Below are 21,765 nucleotides of genomic sequence, written 5' to 3' on the forward strand. Positions count from 1 at the left end.
TATAAGGATTGAAATACATGAAATCCTATAAATAAGAAGGTGTTGTTTGAATGTCATCCAAGTTACAATGTATAAAAAGTTAATAGTCATGACGGACAATAATTTGATCATTGGTTTCTGAAATTGTTGAAAATGTGAAGTTTTTGAAAGGTCTATGATGACCTTTATCAACTTTCATGAAAGGATTTCATTCAAACATATTCAATGACTAGTTCAGACAGATGATATCAGATTCAGCATCAAGTATTATAAAACTCAAAAAAATATAACACATATAAACAAGCATTGATATATTTTAATAAATGAAGACATCTTAAACCAGGGTCACCACTACCAGGAGTGCAGACATTATACCTTCATTGACACATTTAATGATTCTGATTAATGATATCCCTACATTATTATTCGGTACAAAATGAGATTAAACATAATAAAGTAAGGTGCTATATATATAGTTTGAAAATAATTTTTATATTCAGTTAAAGGTTTACCTTTATATATATAATTAACATGCTTTATATATATAATTATCAGTACATTTATAAAAAACATAGCAATTTTCATTAAAGTTTAATTTTTTTTACACTAACTTGTTCTAACAATGCATTTAATAGGTCAAATTAAAATAAGTTATAAAATGTCCCAGGTGAAAATGATTTTCTCTTATTCATTTACAGGTTTCGGACCAGTTTGAAAAACTACACATGGTCTCATGTGAATTGCCACATTGGGAACATGGCACACACCATTTTCCACTTTATATTTAGAGAAACAGATTCTTCTATTTAATCCCAGTTACTGTGTGTGCTATTTATCTATTCTCCACATTTAAATTAAAAAAAAAATTGTAAACCTTGCATTTTAAGGTTTGAAATAGAACTATCTTAATTGAATACATATATTTCCAAGTGGTTTGTATGGTGGAATCTATTATTAGTACTAGTGATTTGTTTCACTAGGAGATGCACTGAAATTGACTGAATGAAACTGTGAAGACTTCAGAGCTCCCATATTAAAGCAAACTATGTTACCATGGATTGATTATTAATCATTGAAAACCATTTTCATGAAATTAGTGGGTAAAAGTATACCATGAATTTAAATGTTCAGCAAAGTATTTTCTAAAGGTTTGTGTGAGCAAACTTTGGCAAATACACAGTAATATCGTCATAAATCGATTAAGTGAAGGTTTGTGTGAGCAAACTTTGGCAAATACACAGTAATATCGTCATAAATCGATTAAGTGAAGAAAAAATATATGGGAAAAACATGAAATTGAATACATGTTTGCATCCACGATAATTACAGTTGTTTTTCAATTTACAAATATTAGTAACAACAAAAATAAATGAATTCACATTAATTGATCACAATGTTTGTACCGTAATACCCTTCTTTATATTCTCATTTAACTGTAATAAGATTGCAAATGCTGAAATATCTCGCTTGCATTTTTGCCCATGTTTGATTTTATGTTGTTATTGCTCAAGAACCAGACTGCACTGAAACTGACCATTGACCAACGAATCATAAAAATGTGGTCAAGGAGAGATGATACTTGCCAGACACACATATACAATCAAAACAATCATTCCATATACCAAATATAGTTGACCTAATGATAATCGTTTTTGAGACACAACTTAATCACAAAAACTTGACATTGTCAAAAGAACCATGAAAATAAGGTCAAGTTCAGATGATACCTGCTAGACTGACATGTATGCCTTATAATCATTCCATATACCAAATATATTTACCCTATTGCTTATCGATAGTAATTAAGAAATAGACCTGAACAAAAAACAAAACATTTTCCAATGAACCATGAATGAGTTCAAGGTTAGATGAAACCTGACAGACTGAAATTTACACAATCATTACATTTACCACATATAGTTGACCTACTGCTTATAATACTTGAGAAATCAACCTAATCAAGTAACTTTCACCTTCATTACCAATCCATGACATACAGTTGAGGTTTGATAAACCCCGTCTGACAGACATGGATGGATATCCCATATCTGTTGGTTTTTTTTATTATGTATCCCTTACAAGGAACCCATATATCAAATACAGTTATCCTATTTCAGTAAGTGAAAAATGTACACAAAAAAACCCCACCCTACATATTAATAAAGCAGTCACTCTACCCTGAAAATAAGGTCAAGGACAATGGACAAAGACCAGACTGAAATTTTGTAACATAAGGCATCTGCATACAAGGTACCCTCTGAAATATAAATCTTTGTACAAGTTCTTATACTTCTATTGGATTGTAATCCCTATGGTCTTGCATTATCAACTTCAAACTCAGGCGAGACAAAATGTTATGTACATATATATAAATATGAATATCTAATGACATGATCATGTGATGTACATATATATATAAATATGAATATCTAATGACATGATCATGTGATGTACATATATATATAAATATGAATATCTAATGACATGATCATGTGATGTACATATATATATATAAATATGAATATCTAATGACATGATCATGTGATGTAATTAGTGAACAGTTATTGCGTACAGACTGTAAAAGTTAGCACATTTAACTTAAGTCATTTCTAAACTTGGTAAATTTTTCACTCCAGCTGTCTTTTTAATGGGGCCTCTTTTTGGATCTATAATTCTTTGATCTTCTGGTATATTACTGAAATTAAATACAAAAATAATACATTAGTTTAACACATAAAAAAAGACAGTAAAAATGTCATTTTGTAATTAAGATGCATGTATATACCAAAACAGGTAAATTATTATTAATAACTAAATATTTTATTCAGGAAACCACTAACAACATATAAATAATACAACAAATTCACCATAAGTAATACCATCTCTGTCGTAATGCCCACGATAGTCTGATTGCCGGGGCATTGAACAATACAATGTCTGTGATAGCTAAAATGTACTGGAAAGAGGACATTTGAAAGGGTCTTGATGAATACATATATTTTTTCCAGTAAAAGGAAATTATAACCTTTTCTTGGATTTAAGAGATGTCATGTCTTTAAACATTATTTACCGACCGTGCAAGGGCTGTATAGCCAGTCAAGGTTATCAAAAATTTCCTTCACCTACATATAGGATCATAACAACTTCTTCAAAATCGATAAAAAATTAAAAGAATAAAGGTGCACATGAAAACACATGACAGCAATTATAATCAAACTTGTGTGTAATATATACTTTGATTAAATTCAAGGAGTTAAACATATACTACTTGTCATGTAGAACCTGTTTTTCCCCAATAGCTATTTGTTGTATCTAGTAAGGAAAGTATCTATTTAGTTATATAAGAGAAACTGTTCAAAGATTAGCCCGATTTTGATAGCAAAAAAAATATAAAAACCAACTTCATTGATATCATAGTTTAAATTACATGACATGATTATTTAGAATTTTTACTGATGTTTTTTTCTAGTTTAGTTTTTAGTTAAGTTGAAGTATAAAAAAATTGTTATTTAAATGCAAGTGCAATTATGTGTGTTTGAAGCTGGTCACATATTTAATGATTATATGTATATTATACCAGTATAATATGAAAAACAGATATATTCATTTTTATGTTTTTAATCATCAAAACCTATTTAAAAACAGGATCGTAAAAAAATCAAGAAAATATAAAACTAGGGACTCTAAAGAGCCCGCGTCGCTCACCTAGGTCTATGTGGATCTTCAACAATGTACTTTCTATTTCAATGTAGACTAAAATAAAATTCATGACTAAACCTTTTTTTGTTGTTGATTTTCATGGCATTGCTTATCAATATATCAGTTTACAATTTCTCTCAATCGTCTATAGTTTTTGGTAAAACGTATCATGAAAAATTATCCATTAAGGGCAATAACTCCTATAGGATAACTACTGATTATTTCATCTATGCTGATCTTTTTGCAGGTCTTGTCTTGCAGATCATTTTTGCTTTTAAAAGGCTTCTATCTTATCTATCTACATTTTTTGAGATAATAGGTAACCAGATGCTCCGCAGGGCGCAGCTTTATACAACCGCAGAGGTTGAACCCTGAACGAATGGGGCAAGTATGGAAACAACATTCAAGCTGGATTCAGCTCTAAATTTGGATTGTGATTAAATAGTTGACACAGCATAGGTTTCGGACACAGAATGAATGTGGTCTAATGAACTTAAAATATTTTTTTTGCCTTTGAGCAATTCACTATTCTGTTGAATAGTAATCCTCTCAAAATAATGGTTGAAGAAATTTTCTTTTTATTTATGAAATCTGAAATGAGAAAAATTTACCCCCCCCCTTTTTTTTCACATCCCCCTTTCCCTTTTTCCAAAACTGATCTCAATTCAAATTTCTAATGGAGTTTGCAACAATAACTACGCATTTAAATACATCATAAAATATTAAAATGCAACAAAAGGTGCTTGTTATCACTGCATGGTAAAGATTGTTTTAATTTATCAGTTGGTAGTAAAAGTGAATATACATTGTATATTGTATAAAACAATGATTAAAATTGATTCAATTACTATTCTGGACAAAGAAAGATAACTCCAATCAATTGAAAATTTCTTGCTATTGCACAATATTGTGCAATTAGATATTTCTTGCTATTGCGCAATACTGTGCAATTGAAAATATTTGCTATTTCACAATACTGTGCAATTGAAGATTTCTTGCTATTGCGCAATACTGTGCTATTGAAAATTTCTTGCTATTGCACAATACTGTGCAATTGAAGATTTCTTGCTATTGCTGAATACTGTGCAATTAAAAATTTCTTGCTATTGCACAATACTTAATATAATAATTTTGGATCCTGATTTGAACCAACTTGAAAACTGGGCCCATAATCAAAAATCTAAGTATATGTTTAGATTCAGCATATCAAAAAAGCCCAAGAATTCAATTTTTGTTAAAATCAAACGTAGTTTAATTTTGGACCCTTTGTACTTTAATGTAGACCAATTTGAAAACGGGACTAAAAATTAAAAATCTACATACACAGTTAGATTTGGCATATCAAAGAACCCCAATTATTCTATTTTTGATGAAATCAAACAAAGTTTAATTTTGGACCCCGATTTGGACTTACTTGAAAACTGGGCCAATAATAAAAAATCTAAGTACATTTTAGATTCAGCATATCAAAGAACCCCAAGGATTCAATTTTTGTTAAAATCAAACTAAGTTTAATTTTGGACCCTTTGGACCTTAATGTAGACCAATTTGAAAACGGGACCAAAAATTAAGAATCTACATACACAGTTAGATTCGGCATATCAAAGAACCCCAATTATTCAATTTTTGATGAAATCAAACAAAGTTCAATTTTGGACCCTTTGGGCCCCTTATTCCTAAACTGTTGGGACCAAAACTCCCAAAATCAATCCCAACCTTCCTTTTGTGGTCATAAACCTTGTGTTTAAATTTCATAGATTTCTATTTACTTAAACTAAAGTTATAGTGCGAAAACCAAGAAAATGCTTATTTTGGCCCTTTTTGGCCCCCAATTCCTAAATTATTGGGACTTAAACTCCCAAAATCAATCCCAACCTTCCTTTTGTGGTCATAAACCTTTGTGTTAAAATTTCATAGATTTCTATTCACTTTTACTAAAGTTAGAGTGCGAAAACTAAAAGTATTCGGACGACGATGACGACGCAGACGACGACGCCAACGTGATTCCAATATACGACCAAAAAATTTTCAATTTTTGCGGTCGTATAACTAGAGGCTCTCAAGAGCCTGTATCACTCACCTGATTCTACTTGGGTTTTTGAAATCATATAAAAAAATATAAAATTTGGCTAAAAGTGACAACACAACCTCATTTATAAGGAAAGGAACATGTTTAATTTCATTCAAAAGTCCCCCACTGGCGGCCATCTTGGATGACGGATCGGCTTCAAAGTAACAACACTTGGTCAGCACCTCATAAGGAACATTCATGCCATGTTTGGTTTTATTCCATTCAGTGGTTCTCTAAAAGAAGTCATTTGTATGCATTTCCCATAGGGTCCTATGTTAAACTAAGTCCCCCGCTGGGGGCAATCTTGGATATTGGATCGGCTACAAAGTAACAACACTTGGTCAGCACCACATTAGGAACATTCATGCCATGTTTGATTTCATTCCATTCAGTGGTTCTCTAAAAGAAGTCATTTGTATGCATTTCCCATAGGGTCCTATGTTAAACTAAGTCCCCCTGCTGGCGGCCATCTTGGATGATGGATCGGCTACAAAGTAACAACACTTGGTCAGCATCCCATAAGGAACATTCATGCTATGTTTGGTTTTATTCCATTCAGTGGTTCTCTAAAAGAAGTCATTTGTATGCATTTCCAATAGGGTCCTGTGTTAAACTAAGTCCCCCGCTGGCGGCCTTCTTGGATAATGGATCAGCTACAAAGTAACAACACTTGGTCAGCACTCCATAAGGAACATTCATGCTATGTTTGGTTTCATTCCATTTAGTGGTTCTCTAGAAGAAGTCATTTGTATGCATTTCCCATAGGGTCCTATGTTAAACTAAGTCCCCTGCTGGCGGCCATCTTGGATGATGGATCGGCTACAAAGTAACAACACTTGGTCAGCATCCCATAAGGAACATTCATGCTATGTTTGGTTTTATTCCATTCAGTGGTTCTCTAAAAGAAGTCATTTGTATGCATTTCCCATAGGGTCCTATGTTAAACTAAGTCCCCGGCTGGCGGCCATCTTGAATGATGGATCAGCAACAAAGTAACAACACTTGGTCAGCACCTCATAAGGAACATTCATGCCATGTTTGGTTCCATTCCATTCAGTGGTTCTCTAAAAGAAGTCATTTGTATGCATTTCCCATAGGGTCCTATGTTAAACTAAGTCCCCCGCTGGCGGCCATCTTGGATGATGGATCGGCTACAAAGTAACAACACTTGGTCAGCACCCCATAAGGAACATTCATGCTATGTTTGGTTTTATTCCATTCAGTGGTTCTCTAAGAGAAGTCATTTGTATGCATTTCCCATAGGGTCCTATGTTAAACTAAGTCCCCTGCTGGCGGCCATCTTTGATGATGGATCGGCTACAAAGTAACAACACTTGGTCAGCACCACATAAGGAACATTCATGCCATGTTTGGTTTCATTCCATTCAGTGGTTCACTAGAAGAAGTCATTTGTATGCATTTCCAATAGGGTCCTATGTTAAACTAAGTCCCCGCTGGTGGCCATCTTGGATAATGGATCGGCTACAAAGTAACAACACTTGGTCAGCACTCCATAAGGAACATTCATGCTATGTTTGGTTTCATTCCATTTAGTGGTTCTCTAGAAGAAGTCATTTGTATGCATTTCCCATAGGGTCCTATGTTAAACTAAGTCCCCCGCTGGCGGCCATCTTGGATGATGGATCGGCAACAAAGTAACAACACTTGGTCAGCACCTCATAAGGAACATTCATGCCATGTTTGGTTTCATTCCATTAAATGGTTCTCTAAAAGAAGTCATTTGTATGCATTTCCCATAGCGTCCTATGTTAAACTAAGTCCCCCGCTGGCGGCCATCTTGGATGATGGATCGGCTACAAAGTAACAACACTTGGTCAGCACCTCATAAGGAACATTCATGCCATGTTTGGTTCCATTCCATTCAGTGGTTCTCTAGAAGAAGTTCAAAATGTAAATTGTTAACGACGACCACGACGACGATGGACGACGGACGCCAAGTGGTGAGAAAAGCTCACTTGGCCCTTCGGGCCAGGTGAGCTAAAAAATGAAGAAGACAAGAGTGCACACGCTGAAATGTCTCGCCTTCTTTACTAATCATTGATATTATGTTGATAGACCTAAATATAAAGCTTTATTACAACTGTCACATAAACTCAACATTAACCAAAGAAAACGAAACATTGATCAATGAACCATGAAAATGAGGTCAAGGTCAGATGAACCATGCCAGGCAGACATGTACAGCTAACAATTCTTCAATACAACAAATATAGTTGACTTATTGCTTATAAATTAAGAAAAACAGACCAAAACACGAACACTTAACACTTAGCAATGGACCGTGAAAATCAGGTCAAGGGCAAATAAAACCTGCATAACAGACATATAGATCATAAAATATTTCCATACACCAAATATAGTTGACTAATGCATAAAGTATTAGAAAAATAGACCAAAACTCAAAAACTTAACTTTGACCACTGAACCATGAAAATGAGGTCAAGGTCAGATGACACCTGTCATCTAGACATGTACACCTTACAATCATTCCATACACCAAATATAGTAGACCTATTGCATATAGTATAAGAAAAACAGACCAAAACACAAAAACTTAACTATAACCACTGAACCATGAAAATGAGGTCAAGGTCAGATGACATCTGCCAGTTGGTCATGTACACCTTACAGTCCTGTCATACACCGAATATACTAGACCTATTGCTTATAGTATCTGAGATATGGACTTGACCACCAAAACTTAACCTTGTTCACTGGTCCATGAAATGAGGTCGAGGTCAAGTGAAAACTGTCTGACGGGCAAGAGGACCTTGCAAGGTACGCACATACCAAATATAGTTATCCAATTACTTATAATAAGAGAGAATTTAACATTACAAAAAATCTTAACTTTTTTTTCAAGTAGTCACTGAACCATGAAAATGAAGTCAAGGACATTGGACATGTGACTGACGGAAAGTTCGTAACATGAGGCATCTATATACAAAGTATGAAGCATCCAGGTATTCTACCTTTTAAAATATTAAGCTTTTTAGAAGTTAGCTAACACCGCCGCCGCCGTAGCCGCCGTAGCCGCCGCCGGATCACTATTCCTATGTCGAGCTTTCTGCAACAAAAGTTGCAGGCTCGACAAAAAAATGATAAAAACTTTAAAGAGCAATAACTTCAATAAGAAGTCATCTGAGGATTTTAACCATTCTGAGCTTTTTGAAGATCTTGCCTTCTGGATCTTTTTTGCTATTTAAATCTTTTATCTACTATCTATCTATTAAAAGTTTTATTATAAAAAATGTTACTATAATGGCAATAACTCCTAAATGTTGTAGGACAATGTTGAGGTAAAAAGACAGTAAGCAGATCTCAACATATTATAAACACATTTCTACTGTCAAGATTTTTAAAGGTTTTTTATTATACAATATACTTTTAGTTGATTTTTGTTATTTCATTTTAGTATTTTAAATAATTATACAATCTATCTACAGTTTAAAACACCTTTCAACATAACGGTACACATTTAACTGCAACAGATATAACAGATATTTGAAAGTTTTTGAGAAAGCAAAATACAATATTGTGTTCATATCTGCATGAAGTAAAATACTGTGTTTGATGAGGTGTTGATCAAATGATATAGTTACACAAACACATGTGTATTCAGCGTGAATGCTTGAAGCAAAAAGCTGAGTATATTTACCTTAAGCTACCATGACTTCCACTTTTTCTGCTGTTCCTAAATATGTGAGGTTATACTATTTTAAGTACCACCTTATACATTAGAGACTAGTGGTATTAGCTCAATTAACTTTTTATTTAACAGTAGACTTTAGCAGGTGTCCTTACAAACGGCCCACAAACTTAATTTAATATTGCAAATATCCTATTTTTTTTGGAAACCCAAAAGAAGTGGTTTGAAATGATTTAGGCATTAAGTATTATCTAGAAAAAGCAAATGAGGGGAAATATAAAAAGCTCTGAAATAAAATTAAAAGTTGAAGTATCACCAATATTTTAGTAAAAACAAATATACGTCTTCACTGTGTTTGGTGTGTGTTTGTTTATTATAAATTGCCTAGCGGTTAAGGTGGATGGTTGACATATCCATTTACTTTTTTTTTTTCATACCCATGTTTGATCTGACATTTACAGCTATCAATTCTTCCATACAACAAATATAGTTGACCTATTGCTTATAGTTTAAGAAAAACAGACTTAAACACAAAAGCTTAACACTGAACAATGAACCGTGATAATGAAGTCAAGGTCAAATAAAACCTGCAGGACTGACATACTAGTATAGATCATAAAATATTTCCATACACCAAATATAATTGACTAATTGCATATAGTATTAGAAAAAAAGACCAAAACTCAAAAAACTTAACATTGACCACTGAACCATGAAATTGAGGTCAAGGTCAGATGACACATGCCAGCTAGACATGTACACCATACAATCATTTCATACACCATATATAGTAGACCTATTGCATAAGTATAAGAAAAATAGACAAAAACATAAAAACTTCCCTATAAAAAAGAAGATGTGGTATGATTGCCAATGAGACCAAAATGACACAGAAATTAACAACTATAACCTCCGAACCATGAAAATGAGGTCAAGGTCAGATGACACCTGACAGTAGGACATATACACCTTACAGTCCTTTCATACACCGAATATACTAGACATATTGCTTATGGTATCGGAGATATGGACTTGACCACCAAAACTTAACCTTGTCCACTGATCCATGAAATTAGGTCGAGGTCAAGTGAAAACTGTGTCACGGTCATGAGGACCTTGCAAGGTATGAACGTACCAAATATAGTTATCCTATTACTCATAATAAAAGAGAATTAAACATTACAAAACAAATCTTAACTTTTTTTTCAAGTAGTCACTGAAAGATGAAAATGAGGTCAAAGACATTGGACATGTGACTGACGGGAACTTCCTAACATGAGGTATCTATATACAAAGTATGAAGTATCTAGGTCTTCCACCTTCTAAAATATAAAGCTTTTAAGAAGTTAGCTAACGCCGCTGCCGGATCACTATCCCTATGTCGAGCTTTTTGCGACAAAAGTCGCAGGCTCGACAAAAACAGATCAAAACACAAAAACTTAAATCCACTGAACCATGAAAAAAGAGGTCAAGTTCATATCACACCTGCCAGTTGGACATGTACACCTTACAATTATTCCATACACAAAATATAGGAGACCTATTGCTTATATAGTATCTGAGATATGTACTTAACCACGAAAACTTAACCTTGTTCACTGATCTATAAAATTAGGTTGAAGTTGAGTGAAAACTGTCTGACAGGCATGAGAACCTTACCAAATATAGTTATACTAATACTCACAATAAGAGATAAATTAAAAATACTAACAATCTGAACTTTTTTTAAGTAGTCACTGAACCATGAAAATGAGGTTAAGGATAATGCACATATGACAGACAGAAACTTAATAACATAAGGCATCAATATACAAAGTAAGAGGGATCCAGGTCTTCTACCTTGTGAATTATTAAGCTTTTAAGAGATTAACTTGCGTCGCCGCCGCCGCATCACTATCCTTTTGTCGACCTCGACAAAAATTGCAATAATAAATGAATGCAATAATGTCCAAATTTACAGTTATTTAATTATCTTGGGTTGGCCTTATTCTTGAAACCCAAAGGAGCTGAATACTTGAAAACAATCAACTAAATGAGTTATACATTTTTTTTAGCACAGATTAACTCATTGATAAACATAATATATAAGATAATTACACATTTTTTTGGTAAACAGAATACAAGAAAATTCATTTTCGCTTATGTACATATATTTTTTCTTGTGTTTTGTTGGATAAATTCTTATGTTCAACCTCATGGCAACCCCTCACTTGGAATATCTGCTATATTAAAATTAGTAAAGAAACAAAATATTTAAGTGTTTCTAACAATCAGACGAAAATTAATTATGTAATTTTTATTTAATCAGTAATCTATCAAAGTACAAGTTAACCATTTGGTATTTTTGACAGCTTTCTTTTTTCTATTTTAATGGCTTTATTATTATAAAATCACTTGTTTTTTCTATTGTATTTCATCTATTTAAGGCTAAAATGCATTGCTTCCCTGGTATTTACTTGAATTAGTTGCATGGTTTATAAAAAAAATGAGTACTTTATTGTAAAATCTAAATATATCACACATAATCTTTTGTAAAATACAAAAACTCATTTTACATGGGCAATTATCTGTCCTTAAAAAAACGAAAACTCGTTTCTTTCATTTACACCCATAGTTCACTTGTATGCCTCTTGTGATGTGGATCACCAGATTTAAATAGAACTGATGAGAACTACTTAAATTAAAGTTTTTCATCAACAAATAAATACATGTATGATGTAGAAACAAAAGATGTCAATCCTAGCTATGTCCAGTTAAACATGATTGATGTTCAAAACAAAAGGTTTTTGTTAGGAAAAGCCTGGTAAAAAGTAATCCAAACACAGTGGCTGCATTTGAGATAATATTAAAGCTACATATACATTAACATGAATTATAGGGAACCATCAATGGCAGGAGGAACAATGACGTATCCGTCATAATGTTGTGCATGTACATGTGATGTCCATTCACCAGAGCAACTACAACCTACCTTCGTTTTAAGGTTAGTATTGGTCCTTTGTTTAAGTATTGACCTTTTGAACCATATGGTCCCCTTTAAAATATATCAGATGGCCCTCTTTAAAATCATGTACTTACTATATGTAAGTTTGTATGGAAAGATTTTAATTAATATGGAAGTGAGATACTGTTTAGCTTTGAATGATCAGGACATTTGGATCATAAACTTTTTGGCATATTGTTAAACAGTTCTTATCATACTGAACATTTAAACTTAGCTTCAACTCGATGTCACCACAACTATTGTAAACTTCCTCAAACAAAAATATTTATCTAATGAACCAGCATACAAACACAGACCAGAAAACATAATGCCCTCTTTTAATGTAGACAGGACACTGAAATCAGGTAAAAATTAACTGACTGATAGTAATTCAACTTTATAGAAAATATAATTGACTTATCACAAGTTCTTATCTAATGTAAGCAGAAACTTAACATTGAAAGTTGATTATTAATTGACCTAGAGGACTAGGCTACAAAAAAGTCCTCAAAGATATATATAGGGATTGTAATACAAATTTATAGAAAATATCGTTGGTCACTCACAAGTAGCTGATATCAAACTGAATTATGCAGAAAATGTAACAATTGTTTGCGACAAAGATGCTGGAAAAGCAATACCTATGTCTTGCTTCCCTCAAGTTTTGTTACATGCAAGACATAAAAGTAAATCAATTTAATACTGTCTTTTGGCCATAAAAGAGATTAAAGTTTGTCAACATTTTATAAAAATCAATAAAGGTTTTACAAAGATATTGATGTTTTAAAAATTACATCACAGACTTAATGTAAATGTTGATGCTGCTGACGACTGAATTGAGGATTGCCTTGTCTAACTTTAGTGACTAATATTGCAGGCTGGACAAACTAGAGGCTCTCAAGAGCCTGTATCGCTCACCTGATTCTACTTGGGTTTTTGAAATCATAAAAAAAAAAATATAAAATTTGGCTAAAAGTGACAACACAACCTCATTTATAAGGAAAGGAACATCTTTAATTTCATTCAAAAATCCCCCACTGGCGGCCATCTTGGATGACGGATCGGCTACAAAGTAACAACACTTGGTCAGCACCTCATAAGGAACATTCATGCCATGTTTGGTTTTATTCCATTCAGTGGTTCTCTAAAAGAAGTCATTTGTATGCATTTCCCATAGGGTCCTATGTTAAACTAAGTCCCCTGCTGGCGGCCATCTTGGATGATGGATCGGCTACAAAGTAACAACACTTGGTCAGCACTCATAAGGAACATTCATGCAATGTTTGGTTTTATTCCATTCAGTGGTTCTCTAGAAGAAGTCATTTGTATGCATTTCCCATAGGGTCCTATGTTAAACTAAGTCCCCCGCTGGCGGCCATCTTGGATAATGGATCGGCTACAAAGTAACAACACTTGGTCAGCACCACATTAGGAACATTCATGCCATGTTTGATTTCATTCCATTCAGTGGTTCTCTAAAAGAAGTCATTTGTATGCATTTCCCATAGGGTCCTATGTTAAACTAAGTCCCATGCTGGCGGCCATCTTGGATGATGGATCGGCTACAAAGTAACAACACTTGGTCAGCACCCTATAAGGAACATTCATGCTATGTTTGGTTTTATTCCATTCAGTGGTTCTCTAAAAGAAGTCATTTGTATGCATTTCCCATAAGGTCCTATGTTAAACTAAGTCCACGGCTGGCAGCCATCTTGGATGATGGATCAGCAACAAAGTAACAACACTTGGTCAGCACCTCATAAGGAACATTCATGCCATGTTTGGTTTCATTCCATTCAGTGGTTCTTTAAAAGAAGTCATTTGTATGCATTTCCCATAGGGTCCTATGTTAAACTAAGTCCCCCGCTGGCGGCCATCTTGGATTATGGATCGGCTACAAAGTAACAACACTTGGTCAGCACTCCATAAGGAACATTCATGCTATGTTTGGTTTCATTCCATTTAGTGGTTCTCTAGAAGAAGTCATTTGTATGCATTTCCCATAGGGTCCTATGTTAAACTAAGTCCCCCGCTGGCGGCCATCTTGGATGATGGATCGGCAACAAAGTAACAACACTTGGTCAGCCCCCCATAAGGAACATTCATGCTATGTTTGGTTTTATTCCATTCAGTGGTTCTCTAAAAGAAGTCATTTGTATGCATTTCCCATAGGGTCCTATGTTAAACTAAGTCCCCGGCTGGCGGCCATCTTGGATGATGGATCGGCAACAAAGTAACAACACTTGGTTAGCACCTCATAAGGAACATTCATGCCATGTTTGGTTTCATTCCATTCAGTGGTTCTCTAGAAGAAGTTCAAAATGTAAATTGTTAACGACGACGACGACGGACGACGACGGACGACGCCGGACGACGACGACGGACGACGGACGCCAAGTGGTGAGAAAAGCTCACTTGGCCCTTCGGGCCAGGTGAGCTAAAAAGTAATAAACTTGTTAACCTATCATAGACTTCTGAGAATGGACCAAAACACAAAACATCCCTAAAACCAGATATACATGGGTTAATATGAAAAACATCCTCAGCCACACTGGTAGTCATTTCAGAATGCTTCTGTTTTTATATGATGTTAGGTTCTTCAGATGAGTTGTTATTGATAAGGAAATTAAACCTTCCAAAACAGGTTTTCCCCAAGACTAATTTATGTTTACAAGGCTATTTTTTTCTTAAAGTTCCAATTGAATGAAATCCACGGAAAACAATAGCTATTGTTTTCATTCAATGGGACAGTTCCTGTGACAAAAAAATGAATAGCTAGGTAAACACAAATTGATTGTTTAATTTCCTTTGTAACTAATCTTTTTTTATTGCATTATTAACTTTCACCTATGATAAAAAGCTATATAACACATTAGCTGAACTGTCACAAGAACAACATACCTTGAATTATTTGTACCAGATGATTTAGTTTGATATGAAGGCCTTTAAATTGTAAAATAAAAATATATTATGAAATATACCAGTACAAGATAACGTAAAGAGTTCACCATGACTTAGGACATAGCTATGAGAAGAGTCATTATTTGGTCTTGAAAAGGAGCAAAAATAATAGACAATTCAAACCTTTCAAAACCAGACCTAGGTGATCTAGTAATCATAATGATACCCTCGCTTGCAATAAAAAATATAACAGAAAATGGAAAATGGAAAACCAAAATTGAAATTGAATGTGACCTGTATCTTATGTTTTATCACATTGTGTGAAAATCTATATTATTTTGTGAAACAGCAATTTAATTATCATCTGGAAACACAATAAATCAAAATCTTTTAAGGTATCAAGGAGTACAATATAGTATATACCAAAACATAAAACTAAAATTAATACAGTCTGTGGAAAGGTAAACATCAAATCATCAAAATTGACTATTTTACTGTTTAAAATTTCTAAATGTTGAATACTTCAATTTTCATCCAGAAACCAAACTTGTGATTGACAGACTAGTGTCACTTTATACACATGTCTCTTCAAGATTGGGTATTATTACTGGTACAACAATTGTATAAAAACTGGATAATAGATATATGATCAGATATTTCCAAATTATAATTTCAGATATGACTGTGTCATCCTGATCATATTTGATATGAAATGGTACAAATTATTAAAAATAATAAAAAACACAATGCAAATGTCAAATTATTTAAATCACTTTTAAAAAACCATGAGTGCACATGCTGAAATGTCTCGCCTTCTTTACTAATCATTGATACTTTCTTTGTTGATAGTCCTAGATATAAAGCTTTACTACAACTATCACATAAACTTAACACATTCACAAAAAATGAAGTCAAGGTCATATAAACCAAAACAGAAATACATTTACTAATTACAATCATTTCAATACACTAAATATAGTTGACTCATTGCTTATAGTTTCTAAGAAACAGACTTAAATGAGAAAACTAAACATTGACCAATAAACCATGAAAATCAGGTTGAGCAGACAGATATGTACACCTTACAATCCTTCCATACAACAAATATAATTGACCTATTGCATGTAGTTTAAGAAAAACAGATAGAAACACATAAACTTAATGAGGTCAAGGCCAAATAAAACCTGTGAGACTGACATTCACATCATAAAATATTTCCATACACCCAGCTGCATACACCAAATATAGTTGACCTATTGCTTATAATATAAGAAAAAAAAAGACAAAAACTGCAAAACTTAACTGTTGATCACTGAATCATAAAAATGAGGTCAAGGTAAGATGACACCTAACAATTGGACATGTTCACCTCACAATCCTTTAATACACCAAATATACTAGACCTATTGCTTAAAGTATCTGAGATATGGACTTGACCACCAACCTTGTTCACTGATCCATGACATGAGGTCAGGGTCAAGTGAAAACTGTCTGACATACATTAGGACCTTGCAAGGTGGTCACATACCGAAAATAGTTATTATATGACTCATAATAAGAGAGAATTTTTTTTTTTCAAGTAGTCACTGAACCATGAAAATGAAGTCAAGCCTCAAGGACAATGGACATGTGACAGACTGTAATTTCGTAACATGAGGCATCTATTTACAGAGTATGAAGTATCGATATCCCAGTCTTCAACCTTCTAAAATATAAAACTTTTAAGAAGTTAGCTAATGCTGCCCAGGATCACTATCCCTAGGTTGAGCTTTCTGCTACAAGAGTAGCAGGCTCGACAAAAATGAATTCAAATCTAGAGGACCTTTTTAGTGCATTCTGCTGATCTGATAGCCCTTGTTCAAACTGCTTTTTAAAGTTTGTTCTTATGTAATGCTGTAGCATTTGACTATCACAGGATTGAAAATGAGCACTCACAAACATATCTATACTTATTCTATATATGCATTTCCTAAGTCAGGTACTCTTTTTTCAATGGTTACTGTTTGATGCTGTCTGTCATTTTGTTCTTTGTTTACGATTAATATTGGCTTTCTTGTTAATATTGTATCAAGGTTCATAGTACATTGACCTATATTTGCTTACATCTACATCCTATTGTTAATAGATAACTCATTGACAACTACACCACATCTTATTTGTATTTCATAAAATGCGTTTATTTTTTGTCACACTTTCATAGAATAGTGAATGGATACGGGAATGTGTCAGACAACTAACTAAAGAGCAGAAAACAGCCCCAAGGCCACAAATTGGTCTTCATTGCAGCCAGAAAATACTTCACCTTGTTTGACAAATTCATTAAAATAAAATTGAAAAATATGTGACCAGTTTTGTAATAAAGGACTTACTTCATGTATCAAGAAAACCTTAATCAATGAATCATGAAAATGAGGTCAAGGTAAGATGATACCGATAGGAAGGAATGCAGTTATGGTTAACCTATATAGTTGACCTGATTCTAATAAAAACTGCACGAGGAATCGTTGTCAAAAAGAAACTTAATAGCAATTTCAAAACAATGAAAAAAAATCAATCAAAAAATCCCACGAAAGACAAATATACCACACAATGATTCTATCAACTGAATATATATACAATGACCACTTACTCTTATCTAATGAAAAAGTGGCATACGTAGTAAACCTTTTAAACTTCAAAATCTGACCAAATTGGTCAAAGTTAGGTGTCCTTATTCAAACAGGATGATTCTATAGACCAACTGTAGTTAATCAGAGACACATATCTTTATATGTCTCTGAGTTAACCCATTACTTGTAGTAAATGAGAAACTGACTTCAGTGCAAAATATGGATACCATTATATGATATACCAAATAAAGTTAACCTAATGTATGACTCATAGTAAAGAATGAATTGATTAAGTGTAAAACCTCTCCAATGATAGGTCATTGTCAAATGCTATGTCAGACTTGATCACAAGAAGATGAGCCATCTATATATATGCAAAATGTATTTAACCTTCTGAAATATTTAAAAGCTTTATACAGAAGCTTACTTATTCCTTACAATTCCACTAGATTTCCTTATCTGTGACTTTTTGAAAGAGAAAACAAATATCAAATCATAAGGTTGAATGTGTGTAGAAAGTTTAAAAGAATGTATGGATGTATACTGCCATTGAACACTGGGCATAAAACAAACAAAAGTCAAACAAATCAATTGAAATTTACCAACACAATAAAAGCTAGAATTAGAAGTCTAAAATGTTCCATAAAAAAACCCGCATAAAAACAAACGCTTTATTTAAAATAGCAAACTAGTGAACAAAAATAGATTAAAAATAAATCCTTTCAATTAGTACTGAAGTTATAATCCCATGTGTACTTACCGACTCAAGTCTCTTGGAGTCCTAGAACCTGATATAGTGTCCAACTGTTCTCGGCTCCCCATTGCTCTTTGCCGAGATGACATTTCACCATGTTGATGTTTTGTGGTATTTATCTCTAGGTTGTAAGTTTTTCGTTCATCATTTGCCTTATGATATGCCTATCAAAATATAAATCATTACATGAAAGTTAAAATTTGTAAATTTTATAGTTTTAGGCTATTACTTTTCTGAATTTCCTATATAAAGACTCATCTTCATTAAAGAGGTTCCTAGTTGAACAGCCTTGTCTAGAGACATGAATCAAATAATACTTCAGAAAAATATGTAACATTAATTAATTAGTCATTACTATTTTTAGTTATAAATAGTAACCTTTAGAATCCTGTCTTAAAAAAAGTCTGAGAAAATCTTTGTCCAGTTTGCAAATGTTGCTGATTCAGTATATGTTCACAGTCAAAAAGTATAGATATCAAGTAAAATAGGGGAAAAATAAGTAAATGAAAAACTTTTCTACAGATGATATTTCTTGATTATAAAGATGCTTCTGTACAACTTTCATTTCACAAAGGTTTATAAAAGATATTGATGATTAAAAAAATTACCTTTGCAGTCTTTAAAGTTATATGAAAGGAGTTTCTTGAAATTTCAATGTTATTGATAACATTGAACCAATGCATGCATATATACCAAACTAAGTATTGCATGCACGTTTTTATATATTTATTACATATCTATAACATATCATTGACAAATAACATTTTAATCTGTGGTTGTTGATCACAATCTAATCAACTTTCCAGGTTGTTGTTGGAGTTTACCAGATTATGGCATTGATAAACAATAAAAACAAAGCACATTGAAAATTTTAATTTTAAGAGCAATGACACTTGTTTTTTATATTTTCCATGCGTTCCCATTTGTTTAATTTATTATTCCTTAACAATTGTTAAATGATTTAGCTTCAAGAGCATGTTTGTTTAAATTCTTTCATCGCAATTATCCTTTGACACTTGGGTTAAGGGCTGGCTGAAGCTAAAACAATTGGCCTCGTACTTAAAAATTAAGTCATGGCATGTGAAAAAATATCAGCAAATAAATGTCAGGGAAGTCAATAATTCAATATCAGAATTTTTATGAAGATTTTGATAATGTATTTAAGGATTTTCTATTAAAATACAGTTCATAATCTTATTTTTTTTTAATTTGACTTTAAGTAAATTACAGAAACTACAGTATATTTTCTAAAAATTTTGCTTCAGATGTTAAGAGGTATTTCTTTATCATAAAAATGCATCAGTCAAAAGTTCATACAAGTCTATTAAGAAAGTTTGACAAACTATAAAAACAAATATAAATTTCACCACTTCCACATTTAAGGCAATGTCACAACAATTTTTTATGTAAGAGGGTTGTGAAGATCTTTCTCATTGTATGTTTGAAAATCGTTCTCCTTCACTACAGTTAGTATGGTAAACATTACATCAAGTTAATTTAATTATTGTCATTTCTAAAATTGTATTTTTCAATTATCTTTTATCACAAGTAGTTCCTATCACAACAAAAAAGATAATTGATCGTATTTTGATGAAAAAACTTAAAACATTCGTTAAAATTAACTTTTCTTTTGCAGCCCTAGCCATGTGACTAGAAACCAAAGGTGGGTTAAAACAAATCTCTCTACTATCACTAAAAATATTGTGACATAACTATGTAATGTATATATTTCCTCACATAAAATATATAGATTAATAAGATCTGTAAATGGAAGAATGTATGATTTATGGGAGGCCTCCTGTTTCAATAAAACTGGATTTGTAATGCATACCAAGGTTGAAAAAAATAAGATGTGGAACAAGCACAATAACATTACCAAAGATGAGTTTTGGTGACATTGACATTTAGCTGGACTACAAATACTTTTAAATGAGAAGAGCAGAAGAAAAATATATGTTTTCTACATTGATTCTACATTTGTATCTATATATATATATATTCTGAATAATGCTTTATTGTCTCAACAGCACAGAACCTACTCAAAAGAAATGGGCAACTGATAAAATCCCTACAACATCACAGAGTGACCATTTTGTTACTTTTTAAAAATATGTGTGAAAAATACATGGTTAAATATCTTAGGGAATCACATTGTTTCATGATTTCAAGTCAAACAATGATAAAACTAGCTATGGACAATGACACTCCTCACCCCCCCCCCCAAAAAAAAAAACCCAACAAACACCAAGCCACTTTTTCTGCTCTGCAATATGCATGGTTATAGTTCAACATATTTAAGATTTGATCAACAGTGAAGTTGTCATACGCTGTCTGTAAGTCCTGACCATAGGAAATTATAAATTTTACACTTAATATAATGATCCATGTTTTATGCTTATACTTAAGGCTTCACTTGCAGAACTGAATGTCTAGCAAAAAGCTTTCAACTTTCAAGAATACTGTGAGTTTCCTTCAACATAAAGCTGTATCTCCAAAACTGTAGGAGGAGATAGCTGGACAAACCATGATCTCTTTTTGCAGCTTGTGCCAAAATAAAATGACTAAGTCTAACTACCAGTCATTTTCAGAATATTTGAAAAAAATCAAATTCCTGTGGTCATGTATACTTTCATTATGTATATGAACATCCTAAAAAATGTTAAAGTTGTACCTCCAAAACTGTAGGAGATAGCTGGACAAATAATGTATCCTGATCTAGACACAGTCGGTACGACAGACAGGCGGACAAGGGTAAACTAATATGCCTCTGGCACATCATTTTGTTGCGGGTGCATAAACATGAATTGTTGTCAAAATGTACTGTTACAGTATTTTGTAGTAGCTTGAGCATGTATATTGAGGACTTTATGTTTTGAATTTTCCTCAGAGTTCAGTATTTTGTTATTTGACTTTTATGCATCATTTCAAACAAAACAAAAACTGGTTTTTGCTATTCAATGTATTGTAGTTTGAAATATTGTACATCACAGCGTCATCAACACTTTAGATTATCACTTTAAAACCATTCCATACCTATACTGTGGATTTATTTATTTTCGTGGGTACCAATTTTCGTACATTGAGTAAAACTTGCATTTT

General features: G+C 32.8%; 1 protein-coding gene across 13 annotated transcripts in view; it reads right to left on the minus strand.

Annotated features, from left to right (window-relative positions):
• Positions 1-277: 277 nt before the first annotated feature.
• LOC139486843 (coiled-coil domain-containing protein 169-like) overlaps positions 278-21,765 on the minus strand; it is a 46,121-nt gene continuing 24,633 nt past the window's right edge. For 7 of the 13 annotated variants that reach the window (XM_071271894.1, XM_071271895.1, XM_071271906.1 and 4 more), the window contains 4 exons: positions 18,673-18,830; positions 15,304-15,345; positions 9,429-9,464; positions 278-2,674 (listed from right to left, as the gene is read on the minus strand). In XM_071271894.1, coding sequence (XP_071127995.1) covers positions 2,578-2,674; positions 9,429-9,464; positions 15,304-15,345; positions 18,673-18,830 — 333 coding nt within the window. In that variant the 3' untranslated portion in view covers positions 278-2,577. The remainder of the gene's footprint in view (positions 2,675-9,428; positions 9,465-15,303; positions 15,346-18,672; positions 18,831-21,765) is intronic. The other 6 variants (XM_071271900.1, XM_071271902.1, XM_071271905.1 and 3 more) reach the window with 3 other exon arrangements.

The sequence above is a fragment of the Mytilus edulis genome, chromosome 8, assembly GCF_963676685.1.
Source record: "Mytilus edulis chromosome 8, xbMytEdul2.2, whole genome shotgun sequence".
In the NCBI taxonomy this organism is placed as follows: Eukaryota; Metazoa; Mollusca; class Bivalvia; order Mytilida; family Mytilidae; genus Mytilus; species Mytilus edulis.